Here is a 26,499-nt window from a genome sequence, read left to right on the forward strand (position 1 = left end):
TAATTTATGTAATTACATTTGTAATTACACAGTTGACCCTTCCCTTACACCTTAAACCTACCCAATCCACCACACCTGTCCCTAACCTTACCCGTATCACACCTCAATAGCAGCAAAAGTGTTTTACAATACAACATGAACACAATAAGTACATTGTACTTATTTTTTGATGTAAGTACATAGTACTTAACGCCACTTAATATAAAGTGGGACCCAGTATATTTACATACAATGCAACATTGACTGAAGTTGTAAATTGAAAAAAGTATTTACAATAGGAATTACATGCATCACAGATGTACATAGAACTATTTACATTTGAAATTCTGCCTCAACGTAATAATACATCCATGTAGATGTTGTGATAAAAGTAATCCAGTTTATGTCGCATTGAGTTGATGATCTTCTCATCCCTAAATATTCTTTCAACTGTGAAGTCAGTGTGGGTATATGTTATGAAATCACACCACTGAAGTCCGCTTAAGGCCAGCTGGCCTTGAACCTGATAATAATATTTGTGGCTTTTCTTAAGGCAGGCCTGGCCTCGAACTGTGATCAGGTGTTTAAATTGAGCAACATCTTCAAAATCACAGCTCTACCAACCCAAATCGTGGTGTTTCTCTGGGGTTGAAGACTTTAGCATTAGGGCTGGCTGCAAGGTGAGGTGCATCAGGGTGGATGATGACCCCACACTGCATCACAGAGACATCACACAAATCTGAATTTTGCCTAAGGGGCTAAGGATTTGGCAGCTAAGAATTTGGCAGTAGACTCTCATTTCACCAAATCTGCTGGCTGTAAGTTGGGGTTTGCGTACCTGGGTCCACAGCTGGCATTCTGACTGCAGTCGTGTTTCTGCCTCAATAGCAGCAGAGATCTCCCTTGATACCCTCTCTAAGTGGCATTGTTGCTTGTAGTTGGGCTCAAATTTGATGTGAATTTTAAAATTGTAACCTTCAACAGGCAACTGAGGAAATCCAGGGGCACCAGGGTGTTTAATAATGTCTCTATTTATCTCAGGAGGGCACTGGTAAGAGGGAAAATACCCAAATGGCACAGGGCCAAATTTAGAGTCCACAAAATTAAAGGCCTCGAGCCCGTGCAGCAATTTGCAAATGCCTGGCTGTGGGCGTTTGTCTTGCAGTTTCTCACCACTGGCAATGATGTGAAGATCTGGAAGAGGCCCTGACAAAAAAAGTGAGATATGTCAAGTTAAATTTACATATCATTGTCACCTGACCTTTCATATTTTAGCAGACACCAACACATATCACCTCTCTAGAAATACACATGAAAATGTTTTGAGCTGCCCCATTAAGAAATGTTCATAATATGCAGAAGATAATATCAACTGAGGGCTTAAAGGGAGTAAGCCTTCAGTAGTAGTAGTAATAGTAGTAATACTAATCATTGTTCTGTTATAAATGAAAATATTTGGACAGGTGTTCATTCAGACTTATGACTCTGTACAGTGTACATTTCACACCAGATCGGGCATGATCCTTGGTCTTTGGTACTGGTTTACTCACTACCATGTCATTTGTTGCCTCAGGAGCAATTCTCTGTAACATATTGATGATAAATTATTAATTAACAAAAGTCATTACAAAATTCTAGTCCAACATCATTAAATGTAATGAATGTTAACGTATTACATGTGTCCTAAGCTGATGCCAGGTCTGCAGAGAGCTGGTGCATGACAATACATGGCAATGGCACTGTCTTGAAGCCCATGGTACAGTAGTGAGCACTTTGAAACAATAATGCCACAATGTGTTTGCACAGTGCTTTCCCAGCAGAGCAGGTACATGACATGCATTTCAGTACCACAGGAACCTCTTTAGCATGAAATGTAACCTGATAATAGAAACATGAAAATGAGTCTTTTCTGCATAACAATTTTACATTTCATTGGAGTCATTGAACAAACTTAAGGATTAAAGCAAGTCTATGAACTTTTAACACCAACTTATCACAGAGAATATTTCTCAGCCTTTATTGTCCCCAAACAACCCTCTTCTGTTTTTAAATGTAAGGTTGTCATCTAGAGTTTGGCGCCACACTCTCATTGACATCAGGCTGAGAAACACACTGAACCACAAAGGAACTTTGTGGGATACTGCAAAGTCTCTGCAACTGCAGCAGAACATGAAAATCAGAAAGACCTGAAGGTGATGAGCCTCCTCATTTTTCCTCATGGACCTGTGACAACGCCCTGTCACTGTCGCCTCCTCGACTACATTCGAAACTTTTCCAATGCAATGTTTTGGTGAAAGGGCACAATTTGAGCACACGTAAGGGCACAATTAACACTCTGTGTTACAGTAAATTAATCAAGGATATGGACTTAAAGACTTTCACTGCAGAAGAGAAAGCTAACAACTACCGTTATCCTAACTCCTCCACTAACGCAAGTTGGGCGGGACAATACAAAATGCTTACCTTCATACGCAAACAGGTATTGCTCAATGAAGAATTTGTATCCTTTATCAAGTCTGGAACGTGTCGTAATTTAAAATTTATCTGCAAGTCGCAGTACATCATCTAGATGTATTTCTGGCAGGTGTAGAAGGGACTGGGTAAACTCCATAGCGTTCCACTATGCTGGCGGAAGTAACCATACACTGCTTTGAGTCAGAACGGAAGTTGCGTGACGTCATGTGAAAAGGGCCGAAAACACAGAAAACACTAGCCTATGTAGTGCATGTATGGATCATGATTATGAAATATCATACTGTTATGATCTAACAAAAGCCAAATTCCACATTTTGATCACTTTTAACAGAAGAAAAGTGTTCTTTAGATGTTATGTGCAGAATAGTTGAACTATGTTTAACATGTTTAACGTTTGGTGGTATATTTGCGATTTTTAAATCTATAATAGATTGATAAGTAGTAACCTAAATAATAAGTGCTATAAAGCAGAGCGCTATGTTTACTCCTGTTGGCTCACGTCTATTTAGTGAAAACTTTTGTGCTACTGAAATATAATGCAAAATACATGCATAAAATGCAAACCTTAAGGGGTTAGTTCACCCAAAAATGCCATAATTTACTCACCCTCAAGCCACTATATATGAATTTCTTCTTTCAGCCAAGTTATAATAAAAAATATTCTGGCTCTTCTTTATAAATGGGAGTGAATGGGAACTAAGATTTTGAAGCCCAAAAATGTGCATCCATTCATCGTAAAAGTAATCCATACGGCTCCAGGGGGGTTAATAAATCCCTTCTGATGCGAAGTGATGCGTTTTTGTAAGAAAAATCTCCATATTTATAACTTTATAAACTATAATCACTTGCTTCCGGTAACGGCCGTACGCTAGTCGAGTTCCGGCCGAAGAGTGAACTCTGACCCGACGCATTACGTGCGATGTAGGAGTAGCATACGCTTAGGTGAGACTAGATGCCTTTGGCGGTTCAAACAAATAGTGCTGGGCAACAAACTCAAGCTCCTCCGACATTTCTCCAAAAATTGTCATTTTTGACTTTTAATTTGTGACCTGTGTTTTGTTTTGCTCTCTGCACTTGATCTGCACTCTGCTCTCATCATCAATACGACATGAATCGGGCCAGAGTTCACTCTCCTGACGGAACTTGACTTGTGTACGGCTGTTACCGGAAACCAGTGATTATAGTTTAAAACTAAACATGGATTTAAAAAATGTTTTTTTTTTTTACAAAAATGCATCGCTTCGCTTTAGAAGGCCTTTATTAACCCCCTGGAGACGTATGGATTATGATGGAAGGATGCGCTGTTTTGGGCTTCAAAATCTCAGGCACTACTCACTCCCATTATAAAGCATGGAAGAGCCTTGATATTTTTCTAATATTACTCCGAATGGCTGAAAGAAGAAAGTCATATACCTATGGCTTAAAGGGTAAGATTGACCGTATTTTCGTTTTCGGTCAAATTGCCTTTTGAATGGGAGTGCTTGGGGCACTTTGATAGCATCAAAAATTGCTATTTTTAAAACACTAAGAAGGCTCGACACAACATGAAACTTTTCTTGAAGTATCACCAGAGGCTCTACACATGAACTCGAGCATTGAGAACATTGTTTGTGAACACAGAGTTTACTAAAAAGAAAGATTTTGAACAACTCACTGTAGCTGTGTCCACCGCATTTTGACAGTCATAAATAGTCGATCTACAAATGCAAAGTAACAGAGGAGAGTAAAGATGGAAAGCTCCTAAAGCTTATTAGTTCCATATAAATTCACGGATAATTTGTTGTTTTGTCGTTAGTGAAAATCAATATTGACCTTGTATTTGAAAAAGGATCCTCATATAAGAAACAATACTAAAATTCAGAGTCAGTTCATTCACATTCGCAGATTGACTATTTATGACTGTCAAAATGCCAGCGGACACAGCTACAGTGAGTTGTTCAAAATCTTTCTTTTTAGTAAACTCTGTGTACACAAACAATGTACAATGCTCGAGTTCAGAGCCTCTGGTGATACTTAGAGCAAAGTTTCATGTTGTGTTGAGCCTTCTTAGTGTTTGAAAAATAGCGATTATTGATGCTATTATAGAAGTGCCCCAAAGACAATTTGACCTAAAACGAAAATAAAGTCAATCTTAAAAGTGGCGTTTCCATTCTAATTATGCTTTTAAACGAAAGTTTGCCTTGGGTAGATTAACAAAAAGACCATAGGTTGCATTTTGTCTAGAGTTACCCTGTAATAACGGTGATAATTTTCATTTTTGGGTGAACTAATCCTTTTTAATTAGGGTGGTCAGACCCCCTCTAAACCCCCTTTATTAATTCGCTAACGTTACCTGATTTGAGCTGCAAGTTATTTTAATCTTAAGTCGATATGTAGAATGAACGTGGCTGGTTAACTGTCAAGCAAGCGTGCTGTAGTCAGTGCGTCTCAGTGTGTGTCTTTAAGTAGTACGCTGCGGTAGGAGGAGTTGTATGGGTTGTGACGCCGTGGTGCTGAGCCTGAACAGCCCCTGTCCACCTGCAGTAGGGCGAAAGACCGAGCGGGACAATATTCTGTGCGCATCGCTCAGCGGAACCCTGCTACCGACAGCACATCTCACAGGAATTATCTCCACGTTTGTGAATAACAAACACCTGCCTCCTCTGCTGATGGCAAAAATGAAAACCGGCTGCGCGGTTCTTGTGGCGTGTGCCTTAGTTGTGGGCACATCTTTGGTAAGTCCAAATGTTTTATTTACAAACATCCTGGAAGTAATAGCACTTGAAATTAGACGCTCGTTGGCTGGACATATGGAATAGTACACTTGTATTTGTGCGTTTTATGTGCGTACTAACTAAAAGAATACTGTGGTGCATCGAGCGTTCACTTTGACTGTTTGGAAATCAAAAATTGCCTTCCTAGCACTTCTATAACAGGCGATTTTCTTCTTCTTCTTTCTTCTAAATAACATTCAGACGAGGAAATCAGTTTGTGTTGAACACTGGTCGTCTATCAGTAAGCTGCAGTGGCTTGCAGCTGCACTTTTAACACACACATTGCAGAGGATGCGGCGATGCCTGTGGTGTGTCTGATAATAGTGCGGCTCTGTCGTTACTGGAGGAGTATGTGAATATGCAAATCAATTGTATTAATATTAAGATTCATGTCATAGATAATTACTTATCCCATTCTTAATAGGAACATCAGGAGAGATTTAACTTGTAGCATACTAGGGAACTAGTTGCTTTGGTCTGTGATGTCTTACGTTTAGGAATTATGAAACACTCATTCAAGAAGGAGAAACACACACATATACCAGTAAATGAAATCTAGGAGGTGCTAGGGTGTTGAGTAAATATAAGTTCTGGAAATAAGACACATATTACCCTGTTGGATGTATGGATATTGACATTCTCTTTGATGACTCATTCAGAATAAAATCTGTATCTGGGGGTGAGATATAGCTATAGAGCTGCATTCACATGGTGGGCAGAGGCAGCGCTGCTTTAGAAAGTAACCATCTCACAGCCCTCTGACTAATGTGATCTGTAGGGATGCTTTGACAGACTGTTCCTCCGTGGATATATGAAAGAGCTTAGAGCGTCGGCTCTTTGTTGTCTTGATTTTTCAGGTTCGTAGTTGTCTGGGTTCCAGAATAGAAAAATATAGGGAGAGAGAGAGAGAGAGAGAGAGAGAGAGAGAGAGACCCCTAAAGGCAACCTCTCGTTCACTTTAGACACAGCGAGGCCTGAGCTTGAACCCTGAATCGTTTTAGAAAAGCCCACCATACTGAGACTGGAATAACCTGAATATGACCCACCATCTAATTATGCTAAATCTCCATGGTGAGCACTATCCATTGATGCACACACACACACACACACACACACACACACACACACACACACACACACACACACACACACACACACACACACACACACACACACACTAGGTCACTATCCTAAAATAGGTGCCACTGTAATGGGCACAATTTCTCTACTGATTCACATGGCAGAACTCCAGCGCAACCTTCTTTCTTCTGCACTTCCTGTCTTCCATCGCATCCTCATTTTCTCCCTCGGTTTATTTTAATCATCAAACAGGCTCATTTTGCTCTTGTTAATTTTTTAGAGAAGCTCTTGATGTTTTCACTCGTATCCATTTTTTTTGTTTGTTTAAAACCACCATCAGGGCATGAGAATGCAGGACCCTAAATGAGAATTAAATCACAGATTTGTTGCTTTTTATGTAGAATTTGTTAATTTGCATATTTTCATGGAATTATTGTAATATTCAAATACTCAGCTGGACTACAGCAGTGATTCGCAGCCAAGGGTACATGCACTCCGGAGGGTATTTAAGCATGTTGCAGGGGGTTCTTGGAAATATTTAGCTTTGTTAGAGCTACAAAAAATGTTTTTTTAAATAATTAAAATAAGTAATCTTGATGATTCATCTCAAGATTTTTTCATAATCTTTTAAGGAATTATATAAAATAAAAAAGTGATGTGTTCTAGTTTTATAGATTTGCATAACAACATGTTTATTAGAATATGTATTTATACTTTTATTTTATTTCACTTATTGATTTATTTACTTTATCGATTCTGCTGATATTAATGATAGAGTAATGAATGATATATACTGACTATAGTGGTTATAATATAACTGATTACAAGTGACTTATTAGTAATATTAAAATAAAGTTAAATTATATCAAGGAACACATTTCTGGGTCCATACAGTAAGCTTGTCTATTGAACAGTTTTTTCATCCCTAGCAGTAAATGGTTGCATCCTTGCTCTGTGAGTTTGCCTCCTGAAGGTATTTATATCGGTTTCGATAACCTTGAATAAGAACCACAACCCTGTGGTCACAAATCAATTTGCCTAACCACTTCCCCTCTCCTGTGTCTTCATAGCCAATAATGTCTGTCTTTCTCAGGGGAGTCACGGAAATGCTCAGACCATCGCTCCATGCAGACCAGGTTTCTCCCAGAGCTCCTACACCGTATTTGTCCCCAGGGGTGTGCTGCAAGGCCTGAACATTCACAAAGGTAAGAGCTTGCAGTGCATTGCATGATTCGCCACAGGTTTATTTGTGTGTGTCTTAATCTCAGTGGAGCTTCAGCAACAGTTTTGTGGGTGAATGTAAATGCTTGTGCATTTCTCAGTCTGTGTGTGTAGGCTAAATGTAATACGTTAAATATAATTTTAGCTTGATTATTGCATATTTCTGGAGAATGCACAATGACTCCCAAATGATCAGGAGGTGTATGTTGTTGAATCTTCTTCGGGACTCTCACCCATTTGGTAATTTAGACTAGTTGTGCTGTATGATTCCTCAAAAGGTTTTAACAGCAATTCAAAACCTGTTTCAGCCGGCTTCGAAATAAGCACAGTGTGGAATAACAAGCACAAATAAACGGTTTAGAAAGGAGGAGCGGAGATGCAGATATGCCCGCGTGCTGAATGTTGATAGTACACACAGGACCAGTAATGCAATTAGAACATGTTTAAAACACACTATGCTTCTCAAATGCAATTTTCAAGGTCTGCGAAACGTCAGGTGATGCTTTTAAAGAAACATGTCCACGGTGTGCCAAAAACACCGCTTCCATCTAAGTGGGTGTCGTAAGCGTATACACGTTCTTAATCGCCGAGAGCTACAGTTGGCACACGTCTGCATTAATAAAATGCGCAAAGCCAGTGTTTCCTACTGATCAAAATCAATATGCATATTATTCAGCTTTAGTTTGACTATCAGACAAACCTTGGCTGGATGATTAAAAACATAAATAAATAAAAAATGGAAATAAACCCATAATCTGAATTTAATGGATAGTTCAGTGGCCCGGCTGGCTACAGAAGCCTCATTTAAATCTTCTGTTCGGCTCCCGCTGGGTGTTTTTTTGCTGCTTTGAGCTTTAAGCTTTCCTTTTTTTTTTTTTCGCTCCCCCTCTGTCCTGCATGTAATACAGTTCCTCTATTCTTTCCCACTTCTTTTCAGCAAGATTTCAGCCGTCTTTTTATACTGTCGCTTTTCATTGCCATTGTGCGTGCATGTGTGTGCGTTATGCGAGGATATGCTTTATCTGTGGAATTTGTTTTGCTGTTATGGAAGGAGAAAAGACGTCGGGGGGGAAAATTGGACTTGCAGAAACAAATCATAGAAGAAAATGGCACATTGATTCGATCAATTACCTGTTTTTTTCCACTGCATTCAAAACTTTGATTGAGTATAACTGTTATCAGAGTAATCAATGGATTTATTCACATGAGCGTGGTCGTGTAGAGAGAGTTTTATTTGTTGTTCTCAATCTGACTGCAAGTTTTGCGCTGATGCGGGAGCACAACAAATCGAATTTTCGCTGTAATTGCAGAAATTGCGCAACTGCTTTGGAAGTACGTGCTCTTATTATTTAGATTTCATTCGTAATGCTGTTCCCCGTTTATCGCACTTCTAAGGCCTGTTTGTTTTGATCCCAGCCTGTGGAGGTGTTGAGGGAACATTGTCAGTCATTGACATGTCAGATGTGCTTGTTACACAGCAAGTCGTTTGAGTGTTGGCATGCATGTCCAAGTGCTCACGCATGAGTCAATCAATTTGTTTACTCGTGGATTTAGTTATGAGCATTTTGCTAGGATCAACTCTCGAGCCTGTGCTCACAATATCCACTAGCGTGCGTCGTGCAGGCAACCACCTTTCCTTCAATATCCAATAGTGCACTCTTCATTTTAAAAACATGCTTACCCCAGCACAACTTGGCACTTGGGTGTATATCGCCAGACTGCAGTATGAGCCCTTACAGAGAGTGATTAATGTACAGTCACCGGCCTGGAGGAAGGGTGATGTGTTCGGAGGAACCATAGTAATCGCGGAGTGGGGTCGCCTCACTGGGACGTTAATGATAACAGCCTTGTGAAACCCAGAACCGTCAAAGTGGAGAGTAATGGGCGAGCCAGTGCGCTCGGTTGGGCGCGAGAAAGTCGAGAAACTCAAGCATCAATTTAGCCGTGATTGTAAACATTGGTCTGACACCTCGAGAATGCTAATGCCGATATGGGAATTCTCAGGAGCGCGGTGCGGTCTGAGACTTGAACTCGGCAGAGGAATCGAGAGTAGAAAGTTCCGCTTGCCTTCATAACTGTTTAATATGGCTGCGGTGCACTGGGGTGAGAGTGAGCGATTCATCTCAGTTCTCTAGGTACTGCTTAGCATTGGTCTCTAAAGCCTGACCATCCAAACAGAATCAGATATGACTTCTCTTTTATGGCCAGAGCAGTCAGGATGTCTGCCAGCTGTCTGCTGGTCTCGCAGCTGCTTTCGATGCAATTTGCTGATTCCGTTTAATTACACCAGTAGCTTGTGTTTATTTTCTATTCATTTACGAAGGTGTTTGTTCGCGCTGGGCATTTAATTATAGCAAAGTTTGGGTATTAATGCAACAGTGGCGCATTTATACCTATTATCCTCTAATCCTCATGATCCACTTTTATTGTACTTCTAAGGATAACGAGCTTATTAAAGACACGGCCCCTCGAATGAAGTTGACCGGAGTGGTTTTAATTCAACCATCCAACATTTTTAATATCTTTTACACAGTAAAAACAGACAGCGTGAGTCCCTTCAGGCGCTCTGCCTCACTAGATGTGATTCATCTTCACTCAGCATGTGAAAAGATTCATCATTTATGCTGACAAAATATAAATGCCAGGGTTGTCACATATTCAACTGGCCTCGGGAGCATATGAAAGGCACCTACATGGCCACAGTAAATAGGTATGGTAAGCATTTGTGTTTTACATGATTGGATTCCAAGTCCTAGATGGTAAGTTTCGAACCCCACGCAACATTGACTGATGATGCGGTCATTTAGCGTGGCTCGTTATTGCGGTAGGCAGTCTAGCTCAGGAGAAAATGATATTTTATGAGGTTTTATTGTGTTACGTCATGTCTTCCGGCGTTTATGCAAACATTTATAGACGTATAAACTCATGCATAAACAGTCCATCTTTCTGTGTTGACATGTACGGTGGGGTCCAGCGTTTGAGACTACATTCAAAATATGAGATTTAAAAGAACAAAAGAGTCTTATATACAGTATGTAAAAAGAACAAATATGTGACATTTGTGCAAATTTGTCACAATGATCGTGTGTACAAAATGTCACAGGTCATGAAGTTCATATGCTGCTGTCATGGTAACACTTTTGAAAAATATTGTAATTGTTAGCATTAGTTAACATGAATTTAAAAATGAAAAATACTTCTAAAGCATTAATTAATCTTAATGTTAATTCCACTCATTTACTAATACATTATAAAAAAAAATATATATATATATACATACATATACATATCTGTTAATAATATATAATGTAGCTAACATGAACTAACAAATGAACAGTTGTATTTGTATTAATTGATGTTAATAAAGATTAATAAATACTGTAACAAATGCATTGCTAACCTCAACTAATGGGACATTATTGTTAAGTGTTAATGTTGTAATTAAAGAAATATGAAATATGATTATAATTTAGAATAACTGTCTTCTATTTTAATATATATTTTTAATTTATTTTCAGCACCATTACTCCAGTCTTCAGTGTCATATGATCCATAAAAAAATCATTTTAATATGCTGATTTGATGCTCAAGAAACATTTCTTATTATTATCAATGTTGAACTCAATTGTGATGAGTAATATTTTTGTTGAAACCGTGATACTTTCATTGATTAATGATCATTCTTTGATTAATAGAAGTTCATAAAAAACAGCACTTGTTTACTAGCATTCGTTTTTAACGCTATACATATATTTACTGTCATATGATTCATTTAATGCATCTGTCACAGTTATCTGGACTTATTCATCTTTAGTGCACTTTCATGAATTTTCAGTTTGTTTTCATTCATCACATCCTTTGTTTGATTTTCCCGCCACTCATCAGTTGCCATGGACACTCATCAGATCATCACACCTGTTTGTCATCTCCTCATTATCACTTAGTATTTAAGTTCCACACCTTCACTCTGTGCTTTTCGGTTGTTGTTTGTGTGTCTGTGTCACGCACACTGTTACTTTCTCTTCATCATTATGGATTACCTGAATTTGTTTATAGAAACCTTTTTGAACTCTCCTTCGTCTTCATCTTATTTAACTGGTGACAGCATCCTTGCTGAATTAAAGTATTATTAGGGACTGTTCGTTTTTTATTTAAGGGGCTACCGGAGGAGTTTTGAGATCTGTAGTCAAAAAATACATGACCCTCCCTTCGCCAGCAATAAATTTTTCTATGACCCTCCAAATTGATTGTGAAAAAAGGCATGACCCTCCCCGATAATTTATTGATTACTTCTGGTTTGCGCTTGGCAAAGATGTTCAGATAGCCATTGTTTTTTTACAACCATAAACTCCTGCTTTCTCATATTACTAGGGCTGTAACGATAGACCAAACCTACGATTCGGTTCGTATCACGATTTTTGATTTTAGATTTGAAAAAAATCTTGTTTTCGGTGCTGATGCGGTGTGACTCGTTCAACATGTGGGTGGCGCTGCCAATAAAGCATCTAAAGCTGTCACAAAGAACCGGCAAAAGTAATGATTATGAATATGTCAAATATAGCAAGGAGACATTTTAATTGTTTATTAATGAACAAGTGTTTTCTGTGCAAAGATGAAGAACGATGCTGACTCGCGATCTTCGCAGTAGCCTAGTGAACGCGCCAGAGAGAAATGCACACAGATTACATAAGTAGAGAGCAGTCTGTTTTCTTTCGTTTTGAATTGTTCTGTTTAAAAGTAGACATTTCAAGCTTTCTATATATATTTCTCAGGTCTGTGAGGCAAGTACCTTACGCTGAGTTTCGGCGCCTCCGTGTCATGATTATCTATTTTCTACTATATTTATCTTATTTATTAAATCCAGGCAATTGGTTGATGAAACATTGATTAAAATTCAGATACAATTAATAAAAAAATGAAATTCACTTTAAAGAAAGGCTTTGTGCTTTCTGTTTGAGGTCTCTGTGAAAGGTTTAAAGTCGCTCTCAGAGCAGTCATGTCCGTAACGGAGAACTGTCACGTCCATAACATTGTTTTTTTCCTCATAAAAGCGAACACGAAAAATAAAATAAAAAGAATATTTTATGTTCTGTGGAGGCCGACCCTTCTTCATCCGGTGGGTATATTACTTTTGGTTTGCGCAGTGTAATTCATAGAATTACTAAAAAAATAAAAATAAAAAGTTAAAGATTTTTTTGTGTCACGTCACATGTGTATTTCCCTCATATTAAATATAAAACGCATGTGTAGACCTCAGTTCCAATACTGTAAAACTCGACGTACATTCACATCACATGTTAATGCAGCGGTAGAGTTACACTCACAGCACTCTGCACTTATTCGCAATCATAAAAGTTCATTATTTGCTCGTGCTTTAAAGCTTTGCCGGGTAAACATTTCATTGGCGTTCTGTTCTGACTTGATGCACTTTTTCTGAGCGCGTACTGAAGTGCGCGCGCACTGTCAAACAGCGCCAAACTGGATTTTTGTTGGGTCAGACGCATCTGATAGCGATGGGGGGCCGAGACAGCGAGAGCTACATGGAGCTACATGTAAAAAAAATATGCACCAAACAAGCCACTTTGAAATGTTGCTGTTTTCACAAAAGTTGGGTGACCCTCCCCCTAGACTAAAAAAAGTTAGATGACCCTCCCCTCAACAAAGAATAAAAAGACATGACCCTCCCCTATTTTCCTCCGGTGGCCCTTTCCATAAATACCGAACGGTCCCTTATAAAAAAAAAAAAAACGTATTGACCCAAAACTTTTGAACAGTAGCCTATAGTGTACATGTGATCAGATGTATAGATTTAAATGAAGAAAAAAAATAAGGATTCATACTGTGTACTATATTTTAAAAAAATGTGTATATGAGAGTATATTGTCCATGAAGACAAACAGAGCATTTGAGCGTGGACCTTTTTCAGAGCAGAAACCCACCTGGGAGAGATAAGCCATGAAAACGGATATTCCACTGATTGCACATTGTAGTGTAAACCATCATCTTGGCCTAAGAGCAGGATCAGGCACTTTGAAGACAAAGACAGAGAGATGGAGATGGAGGGAGGACAGGTACACACAAAAGAGCAATCTGATTTGAGTTGCACTTACCCCTAAATGGTGGTCTGAAAGGATGCTGTCAGAATGTGTTCAAGAGAACATGAGCGATGAACTTCAGTGCATAACCCTTTAATATCCGACACAGTGCTGGTGGGAAATGGGAGTCAGTCGCCTTTGCCGTTAGTTCAGAGGCGGCCATTAATCATCTTAATTACTAGTGCTTATGCATAGTCAGAGTCATTTGACTTCTCTGGCAGATTTGTGGCATTTGCAGTGCCACAAAATATAGTGCCTGCTTGGATTTCCAAGATATGCAAATACCACATTTTATCATCAATAAAATATAGTAAGTCCCCACTTCAGTTCCCCTTTCGCTTTAAAAAATATGCCTCTCCCACAAGGACATCCATTAAATCCAAACGCACTGACATCTTAAGGCAGATTTACAATAAAACCAGAACTAGGACTTCACCTGTGAGATGGAGACGCTCTGCGCATGGGCTCCCAGGCTCTCTTTTCTGCGTTCCAGTCGTGTCTTAAAGTTTACCTCATTATCTGGCAAACACATTGCTCTTCATACTTACGCCGTGCTGTGGAACCTCTCATGGATACAGACATTCACTGAAGCTCATTAGGATGGTACTGCTTGAGCCCTGTCTGGAGCTTTGCAGTTGCAAACAGAACATGGTTAAGAGTTTATTAAAAAACAGAGTTTTTTTTCGACTGAATTCTGATTGGATGTGCAACATTCAAAATCAGTGTGAACAGCAGATGATAATAATAATAATAATAATAATAATAATAATAATAGTATTATGTAATATAATCCATTATTGTTGTTATTGTAGTTGTTGAAGAAAATTATAATAAATTATTTAGTTAATATGGCAAGCCTACTGTATATCTACAGTATCACTTTCAGTTATTATTAGTATTATTCAATTATTTGCATTTATTATATTAATTTGTTGTATCATTTATATTTATTTATAATATATTTATTATATTGATGCATTTTTATGGCAAACTCTGTTCTCATTTTCTTAATAAATGTTGTTGTTTTTTCAGTTTCTGCTGCTTCCATCATGGCCATGTATTGGAAAATAGCAGCTTACAAAATCTGCAGCTTTTGGTTTTGTAATAACCAACTTAGCATGATGAGCAATTGAAGCAATGTTCTATTGATCTGTTTTATATTGCTCAAGGATGTTAAACACTCCACATGGCTGAAGAAAACATGTTTTATGATGATTTCTAAGAAGCAAAAGGGATATTCCTACATGTATTGCATTATATGCTGTTATTCACTTGAAAGGTCTGCTTCTCAGCTCAAGTGGACCAAGCATACAATAGTGTGCAATACACACAGACTTGGTTTGTTTCATGCCTGATTTACTTTCCATTGCATTTCCATCTGGATTTTTCCCCCACACTGCATAGGGAGTAAGGTATATCAATCTATATTAAAGGAAAATCTTGACTTGCGTAGATATTTTCCTTCCCATCCCTCTCTCTCATACTCTCTTTCTACAACTCACCTAGCAGTTCTTAATTAAGTTTTCATATGAAACCATAGCTCAATGTCTATTTGAATATAAATCAGATTGGATTTTCATCTTAAAGGCAGACTTTTCACCACTGGCTGTGTGTATACTATTAGTCAGCAAGGCATTTCTCATATGCATTGACCCCGCCACTTAGAATTATATTCTGATCTAACATATTCAGCTGCCCAAGGTCATTAACCTGAGATGGAAGTGGAAGAAGTGGCCTTTGATTCTGTGCGAAGACCTTGGGTACACTGCTTTTGAAAGAAAAACATTTTTGTCGATTCGTTTATTATCATAACCAATACTTAAGTGGATGCTTTTTTTATATAGGAATTTCAGTTCTTTATTGATCAGTGTGAAAAATATGGCATGTATGCAAGGACAAACCAATCCAAAAGCACAACTTTTATCTACAGTAAAAAAAAAACATTTCTATGGGATCAGACTATCAACGGCTAGAATTAAATGAAAAGGAAACGGAAAGAAATAGTTCATTTATGTACAAATCATACAGACTCAGATTCATTGACCACATTTGACCCAAAAATAATCAAATGAATTTGTCGCGATTAATCCATTTGACAGCACTAGAAATTATACATATATATTTTTGAGTGTACTGTCCCTTTAAGAGTATTTGCCTTATGGTGTATGTATAATATACAAAATACATGTTTATATACAACATGAATGTTAAACTAAACAAGCTCTTTCACTTTTTCTATATACATATGCATGTGTGTTTCTCAGCGGGCCATTATGTGTTTCATGACTCTGACCTGCCGGTGTCTTTAATTCCTCATCGTGCCCTTAGGTTCTGTTTTAATTACTTCTTCCTTTGACATGGTGGGTTTATTTTAAGGAGCAAATACTAAAACGCCACCGGGAAAGGGAATATGATTCAGCTCATAGAGTCTTGAGGTTTGGCACCAATCTAAACCGAGTAGAAGGAAATAGGAAAGAGGTGAGGTGTAGCACTTTTTTCTCGTGTTGGAGATTGGAGAAGGGCTGGGGGGGATGAAGAAGGGAGCATGCTAACAAGAGGTGAGGAATGCTAATTGTATTCATAAGATGCAGCCTTAGTTTATCCTTATCTATGCACTTCTCTCTCTTGCTCTGTCTTCTCTTTGAGGCCAGCTTGCAGACAGCTTCACTTTAAGTCCTCAGGCTGTCTTAAAGAGATTCTGTTGAGAGGGCTGTGGTCAGGGACTGTTGGACATGCGTTTAGTCTGTTTACTTCTGTAAATGCGGGACTCCAGAGGAGAGATAAATACAAACGGACAAACATAAAAGGTGTTGCTGTGGATATTTGGCTTACATTTTATGAATTTGAATCGCACACGCAAACACGGGCGCACAGACTCTTCTCAAGCCTGACGGTTTGTCATTCGGTTGTGTTGTCGGGGTTGCGTTTGGTGTTTACAGCGTTTTGACTTGATTGACAAGGGCCACAGGAAGTGGAAGCATCCCTCCATCCAGTGAGTGATTATCTTAAATGGAGAAATTAAAGGATTACAAACCGGCCCAGTAATCCAGCTGTCAATCTCTTGACTCATTAAGGAGTAGGAGGAAAGAGGGACAGAGAGAGAGAAGAGAGCAAACTTAGGTGTTAGGAAGAGAGGATTGGTATTTTAGTAGCTTCCTTGTGTCTTTGTAAATGATGTGTCATTGTAAATGATATTATCATGCGCACGATGTTCTGTTGATAGAGATAGTTCATCCAGAAATGAGAATACTGTCATAATTTACTCACCCTCATGTCATTTCAAACCTGTTTTTGTCTCTAAATGTCTTGGCTGCTCTTTTCCATTTAATAAAAAGGGATCCAATAAAATATTATCAAAATGTGACAATTTTTAAAAAAAATATTTTCATATATTTACAAACTATATGCAGTTAATTTAGTATTTTTTTTAAATACTATTATATTCTTTATTAATATGTAGATTTTTTATATTTAATATGTAGATTTTTTTAATAATTTTAGTTTTAGCAGTGTTGTTTCATTTAGTTTTTTTTAAGTATTTCTATTGTATTTGTTTCTCAGTTTAAGTCATTTTAAATTAACCTTATTTTATTTTAGCATATATATATATATATAATATACATGCACACATGGCCAAAGGTGTTGTCCAGTCTCGGAAAGTTGACGTCTTCACCCTTTATTTAAATATTATACATATTATTATTTATTTAATTAATGGTTTTGTAAAAAAACAATTATTCATCGTTCCCTGTATCTCTCAAATCCAATATGGCGCCGTTGACGTCACTGATGTCGATGCACCAGATGTTTTTTGGAGTCTATATGACTTTTGTAGCCTCTTTTAGAACAGAAAGGAAGACTTCTGGCCCTCATTCATGATCATTGTATGTAAAAGTGACAGAATATTCTTTGAAAATGCACCTTTTTGTGCGCCATAGAAAAAAAAGTCATAATGGGTTTGTAATGGCATGAGGTGAACTATTCATTGAAGTTTGCTTTGAGGCACACTTTTTGAGAAGTTCTGTAAAAATATGAAATATGTTTTCCAGGCTGGTGAAATGGCAGATTAATAAATCAGAATATAAAGAAGGGAAGATAATAATAGAAATATTGCGGACTTCATAATATAAATCTCAAGCATTTGGTTATTGATTCATTCTAAGCCATTGTCTACTTTGACAGTTTTTTTTTCAGTCTCGGGAACGGACTGAACTATCCATATCTGCGCCTGTCCTTTCATTGATTTCTTTTGTTATTAAGTTGTTTATATTGTCCATAACGGGGAGGCATCTCTTGTAAATTATGAATATCAGCTCGAACTTGTAGACGTTTCTAGAATCCTGGAGCTGCTTTGGGGACTGGAGTAAGGCGAGGAAAAATCAATACAAATTTCCACCGTGCTGCCAGTTCAACATGGCCACTCACTTATAGCATTGATCGCCTCTTCAGAAGAATCTTTTTAGTTTTATTTATACGTTCATGCATGCATTCGTATAAACGCAAACCTATTTAAAAAGTAAAAATGCTGAAGGACAAGAAGCCAGGTGAGATTGCGGAAGCAGAAAAAGGAAGAAATCAAGGTCTGTGTCTTCTTTAAATTCCCAAAGCTTGCTGGAGTTCCATGGACGTCGGCCAGAAATACAAATACGATTATCAAAAAATATCTTCTGAAAGTGCTCGGACTCTAAATTGTCCTCTTCAGACTTTGTATAAATTTTCCACAGGCCTGCAACAAGCTCTTCATGTTCACTGAACTGTTGTGGTCTGGTAAATAAAGCGACGTATGTTGGCAGAGGCTTCAGCACTTTTGCGCTGATAAAGAGCTTGGCCATTGGTGGGTAAAAATTATGTTTGCAAAAGGACTATTCAAATTTCATCCCTGGCTACCAGTGGCTTAATTTTGAATTTTGCAAGTATGTACAATATTCATTATCACCAAATGCAGCAGTTTCATAAAAAAAAGGAAAAAAAAGAAAGTAAACCACCAACAGACCCTAGGCTGATATTCAGTTTGTTTATTTATTCAAATCATGAATGCTGTTTGCAACAGATAATTTGGAGGTGAGGTATGAGACCTGAATGTGAATGAAAGGTCCATAATGTCCAACAGCTATTGTGTTTGATGTGAAAATGCACTAAATAGCACAAATAAATCCATTTCCTCTTCACTCACTGAGTCATCACTGCACTTGCGCTTATAGAGTCTTGGTTTTAAATAACCCTGTAAGATTCCGCTGTGGGAGTTACATATAACTGTAAGATGAACTTGAAGTGAAATAATAATCACTTACATTTAAACAGGTGCTGCCAGTAATTTATAGTGAGAGACTTAGTTCTAAAAACTAATTATCACCATGGTCATGTACTGCAAGTGTGTTATTATAGTGGCAATGCTGTGAAGTACAGTGCTAGTTCACATTCAGAAAATCCATTCATCGCTTTTTGACAATGCACAGGAATTTTCTTAAGTATTTTATTTTTATGTGACTTTTTTCTTTTAATGACATAGTAGACACAAAATCATATTTCGATCATTGGCTCTGACTGCTTTAGGAATTTTGAGAGTCTTTTGAGGGTCTACCACATCATTAACATCAATTGTGTCATTAAGTAATATACCTGTGGTTTTGGCTGTATTAGTTGGATCCAGTAGACCGCAGATGGCTTTGCTGCTGGTTTATGTGATTTTGTGAATGATGTTGGCAAGGTTAAAGCAATATTTTGGTTCAAAACAAGTTAAACTCAATTAACAGAAAAATGTATTTTGACTTGCCCTTCCTGTTCCTTTGTAGTTAGGATTAAAAAGCAGAAATATGGAACTTATAATTTTATAAAAAAAACCCTGGGGTCAGTTTGGGGTCAGTAATATATATATATATATATATATATTTAATTTTTTTTTTGAAAGAAAGAGATTAATACTGTTATTCAGGAAGGATGCGTTAAATTGGTCAAAAGTGACAGTAAAGACATTTTAATGTTACACAAGCTTTCATTCTTTCTATTCATCAAATAATCTTGAAAAAATAAAAAGTATTACATTTTCCACAAAAAACAGCACAACTGTTTTCAACATTGATAATAATAACAAATGTTTCTTTGGCACCAGATCAGCATTTTAGAATGTTTTCTGAAAGACGTGACACTGAAGACTGCTGAAAATTCAACTTTGCCATCAAAGGAATGAATTATATTTTAAAACATATTCAAATAGAAAACTGTAATATTTCACTAAATTACTGCTTTTACTATTGCAGCCTTGGTGCGCAAAAGAGACTTTGTACCAACCCCAAACTTTTAATAAGTTGCTTATATAATTTTTCTGTTAAAACTTGTGAATTATTTGAACTGTAAAGTTGTTCTCATAATTTTTACTGTAATTTTAAGGATTAGACACGTTTTATGAAATTTAACACAAAAGTTTAGTAAGCAATTTTACATTTAACATGTATATTGTTCTGCCACTATTTACACTGTAAGTTCACTACACACATATAAATATAATATACTAACTCAACACAATGCACAAAGATGCACAGATGTTCAGACACGTGTGCGCACACACACAAACCCAGATCCTTGCAACCCCTATGAATGTGCCATTAAGCGGCCACATTCTGTGATGTCATTGTGTTTAGATCTCAGGAGAAATGCCTATCACAGCTGTAGCAGCAGGAATCTTCTATTTTCTCTCCAAACATCAGTACCGGAAAATACCGGGATTTTCCCTGCCAACTCCTATGGAGTTACAAAACTGAAGGTTCACTATATTTCTTTAATGCTGCAAAGCTTAGAAAATACACAAACACACACATAGTCAGTGAACAGAAAAGTGCACACAAGACCCTTGCACACAAAACACATTCAAAGACACACTCTGTATTACTGACCTGAGGAGGTGATTTCATATGAAAGTAATGATATTAGAGGAAGCACCATCACTGGTAGGTTACACAGATCAAAAGGCTGATGGTTACTTGCTGATCTTGTGGCCTCTGGCTTTTTGTATTTCTTTTGGTACATTTTTTTTACAGGATTTTATCCAATCCCCCACACATCTCTCTCTCTCTCTCCATGTATAAAGAGATATATAGAACATTTTACTATGACTCTTTCTGCAGGTTGCATCGTTACGGCAGTAGGGGGCGACAAGTGACGTGTTTTTATTACTGGATCATCAAATTAATTACTGATTCATTCAAAATGCTGATTTATTCAGGAATGAAACACATGGCTATCCCTGTGTCCCAGTGTCCCACACCCAGTGTGAGATTAAAATAAGCTTGTACTAAAGTACTATTTCCGGTAGATTTTCGAAGTGTGGATCCATACACACTCTTACGACTGATATTTCCCTCAACTCACTGCGCATTGGGGAAGGATTCGGTTCAGAACTACAAACTAGAATAAAAAGAACTACAAACATCCTGAAAAGGGTGTTTGTGCTATTAATGATCAATATCTAACCTGACGAAAAATACTTATTTAATGTTACCTGTGTTAAATTACATCTGCAACAGCAATGTGAACCTATCATTATATTATGTACTTTATATTATGCATCATTATGCAAAAAAACAATTGCAGAGTTCTCATATACAAAAGTTTGCCTACTCTTCTGCCACACACTCAAAAGTATCTACTTTTTCTTCACAAAAAGAGCAGCATGACTTTGAGTCATTTTTAGTAATTCATTCATCGTTCAAAATGCTGAATCATCCAGTGACAACAACTTAGTGAGTCTTTGAATCATTCAGTTAACCGATTTGTTCAAAAACACAGATTGCACTACAGTGCATGTACACTTCAATACAAACCTTTAACCTCGCGCACGAGCAGATCCGTTTGCTCTCTGGAGACGCGTTCAGTCTTTCCGCTTGCAAATTCCGTCATGTAAATAGCGAATCCGCCATGGCGCGAGCGCAACTGGCTTTTAAAGAGAATGGGAGATGAGACTCTGGTTGGTTTATTTCACGTCACGCCTAAAACACACCCATTACTCATTAAGAGAATAGGGACAACCCTTTTAGACCATGCGCTGGGCGCGCAGACCATTTTTCCCGTCGTTAAACTAGCAAAAGTGGATTCGGACTCGCCCTAAGTGAACTTTAGACCATGCGCTTAGATCGTTAAAATAGGGCCCTGAGTGTGTTCATGATTCAGTCAGAATCATTAGGACAGCTCATTCAGTGATTCATTTGAAGCACATTCTCCCTTTGTACAAGAGTAACCGGATATTTCAGAAAGCAGTAAACAAAAAGAATGCTGGATGGACTGGATATTTACTTACAGACAGTTGAAACCAAACCTGCAAATGCATCCTGATTTGGTGAAGATGAAGAAGCTCTTTATTAAGTTCTACTCATGCAGGTGTAGCTTGTACTGCAGTTACATTTGACAACTAAAAGACTATCATAACACTAACAGTGCAAAATACAATGTACCAGGGTATTAGCAATTTGTTATTTTAAGTGCTTTTGGATGTCATAGACAGTAGGCTACATGAATATGGTAATAATTGTATACTATGATTTTGTTTTCATGTCATGGTGGTTTTCATTAAAGCTGATAACTATAACTATAGAGTTTTAATAATCATTCTACAACCCCATTTCCAGAATAGTTGGGACATTTTGTAAAATGCAATACAATAAAAAATCTGATTGTTAATTATCTTGAACCTTTGTTCAACTGACAAATGTACAAAGAAAATATTTCCAATGTTTTCACTGACCAACTTAATTTTATTTAGTAAATATAAACAAGTTTTGATTTTGATGGCTGCTACACACTCCCAAAAAATTGGGACAGATGCATGTTTACCACTGTGTCACTTCACCTTTCCTTTTAATTACACTTTTTAATCATTTGGGAGTTGAGGATACTAATTGTTGAAGTTTTGCAAGTGGAATATTTGCCCAATCTTGTCTGATACAAGACAGCTGCTCAACAGTCTGTGGTCATCACTGTCTGAGTCTCCTTTTCATGATGGGTCATACATTTTCAATAAGAGAAAGATCTGGACTGCAGGCAGGCCGTCAGGCACATCCACTCTATGGTGCAGAGTGTATAGAAACCATTCAATTTTAGCATGTGCAGAATAAGGCCTGGCGTTGCTTCCCAGGAAAGATGTCATCTTGATGGCAGTTTATATCTCTGTGCAATCCAAATATATGCCTCCATGTCAGTGGTGCCTTCACACAAATGCAAGTCACCCATGGCGTTTGCACTGATGCCCTCCAATACTAGGACAGATGTTTGCTTTTGCACCTGTCGCTGATGAAAGTCTGGATGGTCCCTTTCGTCTTTGGGACTGAGAACTCAATGTCTGTTTTTCCCAAAAACAAGCTGAAACATGGACTCATCTGACCACAGCACACATTTCCACTGTGTTTTAGACTATCTTAGATGAGCTCGGGCCCAGTGAACTTGCTGGCATCTCCGCAAATAACTGATATATAGCTTTCTCCTTACGTAAAAGAGATTCAAGTTGCATTTCTTGATGTAATGTCAGACTGTGTTAAGTGAAAACAGTTTTCTTAAGTACTCTTGAGCACATGTGGCTGTTTTTAACAGAGTAGCATGATGGTTTCTCCAGCAGTGCCATCTGAGGGCTCAAAGGTCACGCACATCAACAGAGGTCTCCTGCCTTGCCCTATACAGACTGAGATTTCTATGGATTCCCTGATTCTTTTCACAATATTATGTATGGTAGATGGTGAAAGACATACATTCTTTGCAATCTTGCATTGAGAAATGTGATTTTTGAATTGTTTGACAATACTCTCATGATATTTGGCACAAAGTGGTGAGCCATGACCCATCTTAGCTTGCAGAGACCGAGAAGCTCTTTTACACCCAAATAAGATACCCTCAACAATTCACCTGCTCATTGTGGACTGTTTCAAAAGAGTTGGATAATCTAACTTGGATAATCTTTTCCCTTTTATTTCGCCTCTGTCCCAACTTATTTTGGAGTGTGTTGCAGCCATCAATATCAAAATTTGTTTATGAAATACAATTATGTTGGTCAGTGAAAACATTGGAAAACTTTTCTTTGTACTTTTGTCAGTTAAAAAAAAGGTTCAAGAGAATTAACAAATCACAGATGTTGAATTTTATTGCATTTTACAAAACGTTCCAACTTTTCTGGAAATGGGGTTGTAATTTTATGAGAATGGGGAAGTCAACACCAGAACTAAAATGATAAAAACAGCTTTTTTTTTCTAGCTGATGAGTGATACAATCATTGACAGCTAACCAGAATCCACCTGACTTTAGTGATCTCCAGCATTTAAAGCAGCAGGCAACATAACTGCTGTGCACACTTATAACAAACAGAATATTATTGATGTGAAAAAGTCTAAAATAGTTATTGTTATAGTTATCATTGTTGTGCGAATAAGCCATAGCACCTGCCAATATATATTTTTTTATTTGTTCTGTTGTACTTCTCTTAGAGCTGTTTAAACATTTATTAGATGGAATTGACCTTTCGCCGGCCCCTCCCCCAAAACGGCCATTGTCCAATCACACATCATAGCAACCGTTACTATGTGAGCAGGTCCGACAAACATTAGCAAGATGGTGAAGCGTGCGCCCATGGCGTTTGTAAATCGGACACTACATACCCCGAGAGATTGTCTGGAGGAGTTGTGGTCTTTCCATTCCCAAAGCCGAAAACACAACGTGAGCGGTGCCTACAATGGATAAAACAGTGTGGACGGCCCCAATCCCAGTTAAATGTGTCGAACATTACGAAGCATAAACGTCTGCTGGCTGTGGTATCGATGGCTACTTAAATTTTTTTGTTTTTTTGTTTTTCTGATCTGAAAAACTATCCTATCTGTAACTCAAAAAACATAATATTGTCTGAACCGCGAGTTTTATGATCCGTTGCCCCACTAATAAATATTATGGTCTCAACCGCGATTTTTGTGATCTGTTGCCCCCCTAATAAATATTATGGTAAGTGCATTATGAAAGACAATCAATGAAAGTTATTTAGATGCAAATTAAGGCTATGTCTGGTTAAACAGTTATTGTGTGATTTCGTTTATTGTGCTTTGCCAACTTGAAGCATGAATTTGAGAAAGAAAATCATTTTTGGAAGAAAATGCACCACATACTTTTGTCAATGATATAGGCCTAAGTTATAGCTAAAATATTGTAAAAGCTTTCAGTTCACCTGCCTTATTGTAGTTGAAAAGTCAAATTAAGCTTGATTAATGATATACTGTGACTGATCAAATAAACTACAGCATCGGGAATATAACTCCCATGTGTTTTGCAGCATTTAAAATTTTAGTCATAGTGTTATGCGAAAAAACACACATAAGAAATTATTGCTGACAGCACTTTTATTTTCAGAGACAGTTTTTTCTTTCACACAAAAACACAACAGTAAGTGTCTTACAATGCTTTTAAACACTTGTTTCCTTGTTCTTTGCCATAATCACAAATGATGTGTATGAACACCGGTAAGCATTAGCCTCGATAGAGACGTAGATAGTAGTCGTGTCTCCTTCATTGCGTATTTTTATATTAGAATATTTCCCTCCACTGCATACTGTAACCCTTTTTGCCTCAATCTGGAGGATATCGCGGAGGTATTGCTCCAAAAAAGGTCACTGACACGCACGGGTATACCTCTTTCCGTCATGGCAATCTGTCGCGCTGGTCGTGTTTGACCATTTGTTTGTCGGACGTAGCAACAGTAACTAAGGGGGGCGGGGCTCGGCGAAAGGTCAATTACAGTTGACTATCTGTAATATTTTTTTTATAATATTTTTAGCTTGAAGTGTGACTAGGTTGCTTTATCTAACTTGTCTAGAGTCGTTAGTGGCTTCCATATTTTGAGTATCTTGCCCAACACCGCTGACATCAGATCAATGGTAGCTTGGTTGCCCACAATGCCATATTTCTTTACAACCCCTTGGCAGCAATGTAACATGCTTAACTATGCATAGACATGGATGTTGACTCAAGAATCATGAGCAAATCACCTACTTAAAGAGCACCATAGTGTGTGCCCTCGGGATTATGCAGCTGTCTCATGTCTTTGTGTGAGAGAGAATAATTGTTTTTTCTCTAATTACGAACGTGAGATGTGGCTGCTGGTGTGGTTGTTTCGCAGCTGCCATCTTTTCATTCTTGTTGGCACCTATCTTGCTGAAAATGGGATTTACTACCATCTGGATTTGTGGTTTATGCTGATGAAACAAAGTTGCTCAAGTGGAATTGAACATGGTTCCTGTAAAAACATTCTCAGTGTATAGCAATAAAAAGATATGTTAGTTTTTCCATAAACAATTTGTCTAACTTTAAGGGCTGAATTCACTAAACAAATGCGGTATTTTAGCACAGAGATCTGTCTTATTCACTAATCAATAGCAGTAAAATTTAATCAGCCAGTAAATGCACAAACAAGCCTTGTTTCTATGAAAATAAGGTTTGTTAAGGTTTACTCCTTGTTTACAAAACTCTTTTTTTTTACTTTTGCTTGTCACAATTACTGTTGCGCTATTACCACCTACAGAAAGCAGACGGTAAACTGAATTTTTCTGAACAAGCATGAGCCACGCGTTAACTAGTCACAAACCTGGTTTTGTTAAATGGTCACAGTCATCTGTATGACTGATAAAAATAATGATTTGTTGCATTCTCGTTTTCTGCAGTGTTTTAGCGAAAGTATCGCTAGTATTTAGTAAAAGTACTATTTTGCTACTCAGTGTTTCTGGTACTGTTGTTAAAATAACCGCGCCATCTGTAGCTCTTAAAGTGACGCTTTACATCTCTTTAGCGGGAGAGAGAAGCAACATGGACGGAGCGGAAAGGGCTTGAATGAATCACGTTGTGCTCTAGATCAAAATATTAGGGTAACATTACACAATTAT

General features: G+C 37.7%; 1 protein-coding gene across 1 annotated transcript in view; it reads left to right on the forward strand.

Annotated features, from left to right (window-relative positions):
• Positions 1 to 4,923: 4,923 nt before the first annotated feature.
• Positions 4,924 to 26,499, forward strand: part of cdh4 (cadherin 4, type 1, R-cadherin (retinal)) — a 259,250-nt gene continuing 237,674 nt past the window's right edge. Inside the window, exons 1-2 of the mRNA XM_079857578.1 lie at positions 4,924 to 5,168; positions 7,381 to 7,492. Coding sequence (XP_079713704.1) covers positions 4,926 to 5,168; positions 7,381 to 7,492 — 355 coding nt within the window. The 5' untranslated portion in view covers positions 4,924 to 4,925. The remainder of the gene's footprint in view (positions 5,169 to 7,380; positions 7,493 to 26,499) is intronic.

The sequence above is a fragment of the Squalius cephalus genome (assembly GCF_949319135.1).
Source record: "Squalius cephalus genome assembly, chromosome: 22".
In the NCBI taxonomy this organism is placed as follows: domain Eukaryota; kingdom Metazoa; phylum Chordata; class Actinopteri; order Cypriniformes; family Leuciscidae; genus Squalius; species Squalius cephalus.